The 12478-nt window shown below is 32.6% G+C and overlaps 1 protein-coding gene across 1 annotated transcript in view; it reads right to left on the bottom strand.

Annotated features, from left to right (window-relative positions):
* The window catches only part of LOC129224987 (single-stranded DNA-binding protein 3-like), a 158638-nt gene that overhangs the window by 19726 nt on the left and 126434 nt on the right, over positions 1 to 12478 (bottom strand). The window contains exons 10-12 of the mRNA XM_054859535.1: positions 11305 to 11334; positions 3668 to 3744; positions 1194 to 1258 (exon numbers count right to left, since the gene is read on the bottom strand). Of these exons, the coding sequence (XP_054715510.1) occupies positions 1194 to 1258; positions 3668 to 3744; positions 11305 to 11334 (172 nt within the window). The remainder of the gene's footprint in view (positions 1 to 1193; positions 1259 to 3667; positions 3745 to 11304; positions 11335 to 12478) is intronic.

Here is a 12478-nt window from a genome sequence, read left to right as displayed (position 1 = left end):
CATTTCTGTTCTCTAGGAATGGCTGAAAATTTTTAATGTGAACGTTTTTGGTTATGTGTCACCGAAGGAGGTTTTGGCCTCCTTTGTCACTCCTAAAAGCTCTTCTTCCAGTGAGTTCAGAACTGTGTGAGTTTAATAACTTTACTTCTGAAAAGAGCTCTGGAACCAATCGCATGAAATATTTCCAGGGGCCCAAGTTCGGTTATTAGAATGCCAAAATGCAGTTTATTACGTGTAATCTGCAATCTTTAGGAGTTAGGATTTTGAAAGAGAGGAAAATGTTATTTGTTTGCATTGCCACATCAATGCGTAAAACCGAAACTCATCCGCGCAAAATAAAATAAAGCTGCCAAATCTTAAACCGCGTATAATCCAAACCGCGTAAAATGAGGGTCTACTGCATTTGAAAAGTTGTTAACTGTTAATTTAAAATAAAATTTCAAAAAAGAGCCTTTTTTTTAAATTTTTTAAATTAACTAGTAATCATAAAAATACATCAAGTGTACCTCATTGAAAAAAAAAAAAAAAACTACTGAAAAAGTAAATTGAACAATCCAAATGGAAATGTTATAGAAAATTTAAAACAGATACTTTACTTACACTAATCATCCAGCATAAGAATTCTAAGAAATTATTAAAATCACTCTTAAAGACATTTGTCTAATTATGATAAAACTTAAAGGCTTATATTGAAACAATTTTGAACTAAATTTTATAGCAGTATGATAACTGCTGCAAGAATAACATGTCACAGTAAATTTATAGAGAAGCAATGTAATTATTCTTACCTAACATATTTATGTGAAACAAATTGAACCATTTTGTCATCCATTCAAAAGGAGCTACTCTCTAATGAACTAGTGTTTTAACGAATACAGAATTTTAAATATTAAAAATAACAACAAAAATATTTACATTATTAAGTATTTAGTATTTGGCGGAATGGAGCGTGTGGCTTCACTGCCGAATGGGCAGTATACCGAATACCAACAGAGTATTCAGTGCATCCCTTGTTATTAGCTTTTTTATATTGTTTGTGCAATCAGTTTCTGATATGAAAATTATTGAAATAAGTTTGCACAATTTCCTTATTTCCAGCCGAAAGCAATAACTTTAGCAATTAAATAGTTTACCATGTTACAACAATTTATTTGGATGAGCATTTTGAGGCAATTCAGAACACTTACATAGACATTGGTGACATCTGTGGTCCTGCAGGTCCCATGCTTCCACTAGGAGGCCTCATACCACCATAATTCTAATAAGACAGAATATGAATTTAGTAATAAATAACATACAAGAGTGTACAACAATGTTAAAATTGATATAAAAATTAAAAGCTAAAAATAACTTCTGAGGTTAGACAAAAAACAATTGTGGAAATGATTGATGAAACAATATTTCTAAAATATTTTAGACTAGCTGTGTTGCCCGGCTTCGCCCGGTCCACCTTGAAAATACAAATTTTGTCAAGTGATGTATATTCAACAATCAGGCTTAAATAAAAGAAAAGAAAAAACACTGTGCAAAATTACCCTTCCAAACAATGACGACAGATATAAAATATTTTTAAGAAATTAAATCGAGAAAGATGGATTTAAAACACGTAACCATGGAAACACAAAATGAAATAAGTTTAAGGAATTAAAATGCGAAAGAAAATGGTCAACAATTTGAATGGAAATGCGATTTTTTGAATTTGATGAAAAAGGCTTGTAAGTTTTTTCCTTTGGAGATAGAAGCTTAGTTTTTCGACCATAGGTCGAGATGGATCTGGAGTAAAAACGCTCTTTCCAATGGTGTCAAAATGAAAACTGTGGGACCATTCCTTCACTTTTTGTTGAGAGAGTTACTGAAGAAAGTAATGCCTAAATTTCAGCTAAGCCTAAAAAAATTCGAGCTAAAAACCCCAATAACTCCCGCCGTAATAATAAAGTTAGAGCATTGGAACAAATTGCGTAGAACGCAGAAAATTCTACCCTTTCTAATGATATGCAATATTAATATGTGCAAGCAATTTTTCATCCCCATATTCGAGAATTTACGTGAAAATTGGGCCTAAATTGGAATAAAAAAAGAACTATTCATCGATTTTTTTTCGAACAGGTCTGCAAACCTCAGGACTTAAAGGAACAAACTGAAAATTTCTGCAAAATCGACCAGGTAGTTCTTGAGTTTTGCGAGATCAAACACACAGGCGCTTTTTGAAGTCTTCATTTTATACTATGGAGAGATTATTGTTTCATTTTGCCCCAGGAAAACAATGAAAATATTTTCAAAACATATTCGTTACATTGAGGATCAAAAGGAACAAATCAGAAAGACAAAGTTTTGTTCAAAGATTCAATAATTAATTACATTATTAATATAATTTTAATACTAAGAAAGCTGCACCACACTTAAAAGTACTGACAATTTCTGTAAGGAATTACTGCAAGTGAGAATGCAAAACATCTTTTTCAATGTTCTAAGTCAATTATAAAATTTTAATACCACAAGACATTGCTTGATGATGATTTCCAATGCTTGAAAATTCTCCTTGACATTTTTTACAAGCATGAAATTCATTTTGGAAGAGTAAAATATATAAAACAATAAAGACCACAATACTGATTCAACTCCCTTAAAAAACTAACTTTCAAAGGATGAAATGGAAGGTGGCAGGGAAAGAAGAGATGCATACTATGTTGTGATTTTCAACATTTAGAATGTTTAATAGTTTGAATTTAAAACATAACAAACATTCAATAACTCATTTTCTTTAATTTTAATCACATTTTGTATTCCGTTTTATAGATGCTAAATCTTGATTCAAAACACTAAGTGTAAAACTATGCTAGACTTCATTTTTGAGGCATATTTCAAATTTTCGATGTGTGAAATATGCTTGTTCAGGAGTTTAAAATATCTCCCACTAAGCCCTATATATAAATTCTCCCAAATGCTTTTATAATGAGTGGTATTAATCTGAAGTATTGCCATAATGATAACAATACAAGGACTTGGTTATTAAACAGACCTATAGCCTTATGTAGAGTTTTTATAATTTTACATAATTGATATAATCACAGCTTCTTAGCATATGTTTTGTTGAAGGATTTAAAAACTATTATTTTTGTAAATTTCAAAATTTTTCTGTTCTTGCTGCTTTGTTTGTAAAGACATAAAGCAGTTCAAATTACATTTTGGTACTGCTGCTCTTGCTCTGGTCCTGTTAATCTCTGACCATTTGAGAACCCTCAGATTATTAAGCATTTCAATCCTAGAATTATAATCTAAACCTAAAACTCTACTTATTAACTAAAGTAGCCCCCTTTGAACCTTTTTCAACAAGGTTCTTAACGTAATGTGACCAATTTAAATGGCGCAAACTCTGCTAAATGAAGTTACAACAAGTTTCTGAATGATGTCGGAGATTTCTTCAAATCATTTACAATACTTTTATTGATAATTTAAGAGTTTTGTTGGCTTTGTAAAAGCTAATGGAAGTATCTATGATGTAATTTAACATAAGTATTAATTTTAATTGTAACATGTTTTAATGGTTGAAGAACAAGAACCTAATTTATCACTCTATGTCCTGACACAATGTATTAGCATTAAACACATGCCAATCTTTCAATTGCAAGAATATGTTTTAACCAAAAATTTTTTAAATTTCACTTACCCCAGGGTTCATGGGTCCCATTGGCTGTCCTCGTGGAGGATTCATACGTGGATTCATTGGACTCATTCCAGATGGACCTAGTGAAACATGTATAATATATATAAATAGTTTACTGAAAATCAATGCATAAACACACTTAAAGAGAAACAATGAAAACATAAGCAGTAACTAAAGTGATAGTCTACTACAACTAAATAATCAAACTACATATTAGCTTCTTAAATGGTGGATGAGTGCATTTGCGTATTTGTATTTTGATGATGTACATTAGAATGATAATTTCAATAGTGTAATCTACTAATTATTAATCATTCATGCACAATCATTAAAAAAGAAAATTTTTGTAATAATCTGCTTTCTAAATTGCCATAAAATGCAGTAATACGAGAAGCAATCAACGATAAATCTTCTGAACAACTGAATCACTTAATCGTTGAGCCCGTAAACCAAAACCAGTCTTCTCCACTTAAATCTTCCACTACCAAATTGAGATTTTTTAACTTTCTAGTTCAACTGATGTAGACACACCTTTTAGCTTGAAAACAAGTCATCTATTCTCCTTAATTATAGAAACTATTAAGCATTAAAATCCACATTTATTTATGAAAAAAAAAAGCCATTTCTGGAGAAGATTTGATTTCTAGCCCATTTTAAGTCGATAATTACTACAACTTTATTAATAAAACGTGACACCAGGCAATGAAGTATCTCGATTGATGGTTAAAGTAAATTAATGTTTGCTTTGTCAAAAAATAAAAAAATATCCAAAAAGTGACCCAGTTGCCCGTAAAGAAAACATAATCTGGAAAAAATGCCACAAACTACAGTAAAATTGCAGACATTAAGAAAGTGTTAAAATACATAGCAAGAGATTTTTTTTTAAATAAAAGTACAGATTGCAATGATCCAGAAAAGGATTTCTGAATTTTGGATTTTGTTTTACTAAATTTTAAATTTACTTCGGCGTTAACTTAATATCGTGGCATAAATATGCACATCCATTTAGTTTCTAGTATTACCTAATACATTTTACTTCAAGTTTTCAATGAAGAATCATTAATATTTCCCCTTGTCAATCGAATTAAAACTATGTTTTAATGTTTTTATCCACAAAAAAAAGGTGTCTTCATTTTTTTTTAATGAAATAAGAATTGTTATAATCCCACAGAAGGTTGGAATCTTAAGTAAACACCCATAATCTAAAAAAACTATGTGTCAGATGAGTATCGAATGATTTAGTTTGTGTCACTCCTGTAAAGTTAGCTTCAATGGATTGGAGGTGACTGGTTTTTGTATGCACATCCGATTCATTTTCAATTCTATGTTATGTTGCTGTTACAACAGATAACTTACTTTAATTAGAACAACAACAACTTTATCATATTCAAAGACACAGAATATTCTTTTCATAATAAATAACCAAACCATCACTTCAAACGGGAGGGATGCGAGGGTATATATTCTATACATATAAAATCGAAAAACTACACCCTGAATATGTAAACGCATCAAAGCTGGAGGGGGGAGGGGGGGGTTCCTCTTCTGACCACCCTAAATGATGAGCTTGTAATGATGGGGGGGGGGGGGCTCATAATATTTCTTACCACAGTGACTTGAAAAAAAAAGACTTTTTTTTTTGTCCAAATATCCTAATAAATAACCCGAATAAAAATTCATTAAAGCTTGTTTTCGTAAAATATTATCTCTTCTAAAAAGATTTTTGTTTATTTATTTATTTTTATTTACTTTTAAATGCCTAGAGAAAAAGTAAATGTATGAGTTAAAATTAAAGAGGAAATACTAATAAAGGCAAGTATACATAATGATGTGAAAAAGGTGATTTAGGGCCAAAAGAGCGAAAATCTATATTCATGATAGGGTAGCATGCCTGAAAATAAATTATTTTTCTTTCAACACAACACTAAAAAACAGTAAAATTTTATTAATCTCCACCAAACATTCAAGAAGTTATGGCAGGGTTGCCAACCTTGGAGGAACAATTTGAGGAGCATCTGTGGTGATTTTGAGGAGCAATTGGAAAATTTGAGGAGCAGTTCGGTATTTTGTATGAAAAATAAAAATAACCAAAACCACTTATCTAAATATGTTTCAGATCTTTAATAATCATTTTCAGCAGTAGTAATTATTAAAACAGCTTAAAACACCATTTCAATCTTTGAGTATAAGCATCTTAAATTTTCCATATTTACATGTTTGACATGATAATAGCAAAATATAAGCTTGAAAACGTTCGTCCGGGAAATGTGGAGCAAAATAACTTCTGTGCGGAGTAGCGGAGTTCCGCCATTTTTGCGGAGCAAGTCCGCAAAATTGCAGAGCAGTTGGCAACCCTGTTATAGTAAAATATCACTCTCAATTCCTCACTAAAAGCATCTGTTAGCATGACGTTTATGCGTTTCGACCATAGACTAATAATAAGAGTAGACCGAGCTATGGCAACCCTTTTGCTGCTCATAAACCAAACCATGTGACTGGTGGATATCCAAGCAACAGCGGGCGTTAATCGTAGCAGACGATCAACGCCAGCGCGAAATAAAATAAATAGAATTTATGGAACACGGAAGAATGATCTTTTATGGAGTCCGATGTGTAAATTTGTTATTCTAAGTTGTAAATATTTTGTTAATATAGTGAGTTTTTCGTTTAGATAGTATTGTGCATTTTCTTTAGTCAATTTCAATAACTCTCTAAGCAATAAAAGATGCAAACGACCAAGAAGAATCAGCAAACGGTAAGATTTTTACCTACAGTTTCAATTTAAGATACCGATTAGTACATTTTTGCGTTAACGCAAAACGTTTACGCCATTTCGTTCACGCCAACGCTGACAGCTAAAAATGAAATAAAAGTTACCGAAAACTCATCAAAAACTATTACTAATGTCAAAATAATGCATAACTAAAAGAAAAACAGTTCAATCTCTGCACCTGGAAGTTTTTTTTAATGAAAACACATTATCGTAAAATACATGTCGAGTGCCAAACTGTAGATAATGCTGCCATCTAGCAACCATGCTGCCAAAGTCTTCGCCAAGCCCTTCCACTAGTCACATGATACATCCATGAACCAATTTTCTTCATCAGTAAGATAATGAGAAAGCTCGGTCTACTCTTATTATTAGTCTATGGTTTCGACAGATAAACACCGCATCACGTGATCCGTAATAGCGATCAGCTATCGCCAGCAACGCAATGCTTCCTTGGCAAACGACCGCTTTCCGTGCCTTCATCACTTTCCGAAACAATCCAAGCAGAAGTTCAAACGTCATTTACTTTAACCACTCTTCAGAGACACATCCAAAGAGTCCATCTTGCACAAACAGAGAGCCCATGCCTCACGGGACCTATCGACGCCCAGTCCCCTTTTCCCGAGCACACGACAGGGACTAATATAAACGTGAGAGTCCATTGTAACATTCAACATCACGCACATAGAAGTAGGAATTATTGCTTCAATTAGCGTGACAAGCATTTCTGCAGGGCTCCCTCTGATGCATTTATAAGACACGCCTTACTATGCACATTCCTAAGGCTATAGCAACTATCAACTGCATTAGAAGTTAAAATGCTAATAGCACGATAATTTAAATGCTCATTTTTCGTACTGTTACCATCAATACTTGGAACTCGCATTTTTATTGTGTCTGCGCCTCTTGAGTCTACATAGTATTCGAATAAGACATGGAGTCTAAAAGCTCCATACTACATGGAATAATGCTTTCGTTTTTAACATTCATCGTACTTGATAAAAATTTTGCAAAATCGTAATATGATAGGAGGCGTCGAAAAAGAAAATTAAACAAGAAGTTCTGTCCAGAACTAAACGAGCCTACTTTCCCATATACCCATACTACTTTCTACTACCTGATCAATATTCTCAAAAATAGCTAAAATCGCAAATTGTTTCAAACATATTTTTTTAATATCATAAGCTGATTTCTAGGAATAAAATATTCCTCACTCATCTTTAAAAAAAAAAAAAAAAAAAAAAAAAAAAAAAGCACCTTTCAAACAAAGCAGCTAATACACTTTTTTCCATTAAAAAATTCTTTAACAGTTTTCAAAACGAAAAAATAATAATTAAAATTAATAAGCTTATTGAAATAAATCATAGACTAATAATAAGAGTAGACCGAGCTATGGCAACCCTTTTGCTGCTCATAAACCAAACCATGTGACTGGTGGATATCCTAGCAACAGCGGGCGTTAATCGTAGCAGACGATCAACGCCAGCGCGAAATAAAATAAATAGAATTGATGGAACACTGAAGAATGATCTTTTATGGAGTCCGATTTGTAAATTTGTTATTCTAAGTTGTAAATATTTTTTTAATATAGTGAGTTTTTCGTTTAGATAGCATTGTGCATTTTCTTTAGTCAATTTCAATAACTCTCTAAGCAATAAAAGATGCAAGCGACCAAGAAGAAAGAATCAGCAAACGGTAAGATTTTTACCTACAGTTTCAATTTAAGATACCGATTAGTACATTTTTGCGTTAACGCAAAACGTTTACGCCATTTCGTTCACGCCAACGCTGACAGCTCCAAATGAAATAAAAGTTACCGAAAACTGATCAAAAACTATTACTATTGTCAAAATAATGCATAACTAAAAGAAAAACAGTTCAATCTCTGCACCTGGAAGTTTTTTTTTTTAATGAAAACACAGTCTTAAAATACATGTCGAGTGCCAAACTATAGATAATGCTGCCATCTAGCAACCATGCTGCCAAAGTCTTCGCCAAGCCCTTCCACTAGTCACATGATACATCTATGAACCAATTTTCTTTATCAGCAAGAATGAGAAAGCTCGGTCTACTCTTATTATTAGTCTATGAAATAAATACATCATATTAAAAAATCGTTTCTTTTTCCCCTGTTGCCAAAAATAATTTTTTAAATGAATTAATGCACTTACAAAAATAAATAAAAACAATAAAATGTCAACTTAAAGAAATAATTTTCATTGTCAAAAAAAAAAAAAAAAAAATCGTCTGCGTATATCTTTATGTAGAAACATGAATGACTTCGAGTTTATTCGCCGAAAACTGAATGCCTAAATTAAAACTTTAGCGTGAAAATACAAGAAGTTCTGTCCAGAACTAAACGAGCCTACTTTCCCATATACCCATACTACTTTCTACTACCTGATCAATATTCTCAAAAATAGCTAAAATCGCAAATTGTTTCAAACATATTTTTTAAATATCATAAGCTGATTTCTAGGAATAAAATATTCCTCACTCATCTTTTTAAAAAAAAAAAAAAAAAAAAAAAAAAGCACCTTTCAAACAAAGCAGCTAATACACTTTTTTCCATTAAAAAATTCTTTAACAGTTTTCAAAACGAAAAAATAATAATTAAAATTAGTAAGCTTATTGAAATAAATACGTCATATTAAAAAATCGTTTCTTTTTCCCCTGTTGCCAAAAATAATTTTTTAAATGAATTAATGCAATTACAAAAATAAATAAAAACAATAAAATGTCAACTTAAAGAAATAATTTTCATTGTCAAAAAAAAAAAAAAAATCGTCTGCGTATATCTTTATGTAGAAACATGAATGACTTCGAGTTTATTCGCTGAAAACTGAATGCCTAAATTAAAACTTTAGCGTGAAAATAAAAACAAGTCATATCAACAATAATTAGTTCACAGTTAAAACCATAGCTGAGGAGTCATTCTCATTTTGGGATAAAGGAGTCGGAGTCGAATATCCAAAAATCGGAGTCAGTCATCTGTCCTCCGTGTATAAATTTTTGCCAAAGCTACGAAGTCAGAGTCGAAGTCGGGGAGTCGGAGTCCGATTAATTATCGGGCACAGGAGTCGAGTCGGAGTCAGGTGCCCCTAAATTCTCGGAGTCGGAGTCTGGAGTTTGGCGTCAAGAGCTGTTTCCACCAAAATTTGTTTGAAGTAAATCCGCCTTCAAGTACGGAATCTACATTGACTTTCAGTTTCCCCGTAGGCGCTAATGTTAAGGGATTTGAACTGTTCAAAATTGAACGGAAAATTGTTCAAATCAAAAAGATATTTTATATACAAGTTTTTCATCAAAAGCTTTTTCCTACAAAGTTTGTTTGAAGCAAATTCGCCTTACAGTTCGGAATTGCCTTGAATTTCCCCGTAGGCGCTAATGTTAAATTTTTTTGAACTGTTCAAAATTGAACAAAAAATAGTTCAAATCAAAAAGTGAAATATGGGAATGAGATGTACTCGCCGAGATCTTTCGAACAATAAAAAGTTTGTTCGAATCGGACTATTCATTCAAAAGTTATTAGGGGGGGACAGACAGACAGACCGACAGACAGACCGACAGACAGACAGACCGACAGACAGACAGACAGACCGACAGACAGACAGACAGACCGACAGACATTTTTCCCCATCTCAATACCCTACTTTCCAATTTTTAATTTTTCAATATTTATTTAATTATTTTACTTATTTTTGATTTTTTTTTGTTTTTCGCGATATTTTTAAGATGCATTAAGCCTTCTTTCATGCTTTTTTCTTCTTTTTCTGACTTTTACTGGGAAAGTAGGCTAAAAAGAAAACAATCACTGAACAGGGTGCAACAGTACAGAAAAAACACTATGCAGAGAACAAGTTACTTTTCGACTTTCCGATGACGTTATTTACCAAAACTTGTATCGATACCGTGGTGAAATCGATATCGAACAGAGATAATATCAATAGAAACTAACGATACGCCAAGCATCAAATGAACATAAAAATGAATCAAAATTCATTCGTCATTACAAATTTGTCAACGTCATAACCATTCTATGGTTTTTACGAGATAAAGAAATACTAAATAGAACCTGCATTTCCCCATAACGCTGAAGTAGTCTTGCTGAAAACTTTATTTATTATTATTATTATTTATTAATTTATCCGTTCGAACAAGCAGGGCAGAACAAAAACCTAAAAATGGATTACTTTGCGGATGCAAAGTACATTAAAATTTCTTTAAACTTAATGTAATATTCTTTTTTTTTTTTTTTTTTTTCGTCTTCTTAATGTATGAAATGAAACTTGCTTTAGCTATGTTATGAAACGTAGACTCTCTTCACAGGACAAAATTACTGCACTTTTTCACACAGGGGCGTCCTGTACACGAATTTTTGGGAGGGCAAAGTCTCCCGAATAGGTCCCCCCCCCCCCCCCCCCCCCCCCCCGCGTTTAGCAGAATGATAACTTTGTTTTCACCGAATAATGATGATTTTGCCAAACAGATCTCCAAATTTAACCAAATGATGATAATTTTGTCAAACAGATCTCCAAATTATGCCGAATCGCCAGACAAAATTTGCCGAATAAGGAAATTTTTGGAAGGTCAAGGTGACCACCCATCGGGGCGCCCGTTTTCATCATCCCAAAGCGATTAACCGTTAAAGTCACGGCATTTGTATAAATTAGTGAAACTCTGGTCTTCACTTCGAAAGCTAGTTAAAGCTATTCATTAGAACATGACGTTTCTCATTAGATTACGTCGAAGGCATTTGTTAGTTTACGAAAGAGCAACATCTACTGAACTGCATTCTTCAAAGAAAAAAAAATCATGTCAGAAAATAGAACAATAGTTTCATAGCACAAAAATGTTCACGAATCCTTACCTTGCCAAGAAACAAATTCTCCACTCTCACCTGGAACATACAATAACGCAAAATGGAAAGTTAGTCACTTCAAGCAGAAAGGCATGCAAAGACAGAGTTATGAGCAGGTGTTAAGTACGAAAGAATCACAAGGTACAAGCTTCATTAATAAAAGTTAGGAGACATTAAATAGTTTTAATGAAAGTAGGTTGCTATACTTATCCCAACAATGCATGTTCAGACTTGGGAACATGCTGTTTAATCGAAGTTCATTGTGTCTGAATTAGTATATTAGCATTGGTAGTAATCAATGGTAGTTCTTAAGAAACAAGATAACGAAGTGTTGAACCTTAATTCGAATATTGATTAGGTTTCTCAATTTGGGAACGAACAATGATTTTGGAACGAATATCCAGTCATACTGAAATTTATTTCCAGAATAGAATATTCTCGGAGAAACTTTTTCTTTTTTTCTTAAAAATGTATTATTTAAAACATTACAATTCAGTTGACGCAATTCGCTAGCGTAACTTTTATGCAAAATGGAACTTTCAAGTAACGGAACACAGTAGCTTACTTATAATGTTAAAAAAGTAATATAATTTTACAATTCTCATCAGGAATCAACTTAACTCGTTTTAACTTTTACTTATCAAAATATGTATAGTAAAAAAACCGTGATTTATTAAAGCACGATTTAAATTCCCTCAATCAGTCACTTGTACGTCGGCGAAAGGGACCGGCCAAACAAGACGCATGAGAGAGAGAGAGATATCTTTAAATGGGAAGTTCAAATAGCACTTCAGATCAAACAAAGTTTAAAGAAAAATGAATATAAGAAACTAAAAATCAATTGCAACTTTATTCTAATTAATTAATTTGATGGGGGAGAGAACGTTGTTAACAGAAATAAAAGTCAAAACTAGACAACATTCGATTTTTTTTTTCGTTTAAACTGGTATTTTATATGCATGTAAGGACTTATCCAGCCTAAAGCCCTAGATCGTAGCAGGAGTAGCGACGCGTCCGCCATTTTGGGGCAAAATGTCGTTTTCTTCATATGTCTGCTACAATGAAGCAGCGTATTTTGCTTCTTGATTGTGGATTGACATGTAGTTAATAAGAAACTACAATAAAGAAGCAAAACACGCCGCTACACCATAGCAGAGATGGAAAGAAAGCCTTGTTTAATCCC

This window comes from Uloborus diversus, chromosome 6 (assembly GCF_026930045.1).
Source record: "Uloborus diversus isolate 005 chromosome 6, Udiv.v.3.1, whole genome shotgun sequence".
Lineage (NCBI taxonomy): Eukaryota > Metazoa > Arthropoda > Arachnida > Araneae > Uloboridae > Uloborus > Uloborus diversus.
The sequence above is the reverse complement of the archived record's forward strand: the minus strand, read 5'-3'. Positions and strand labels throughout refer to the sequence as shown.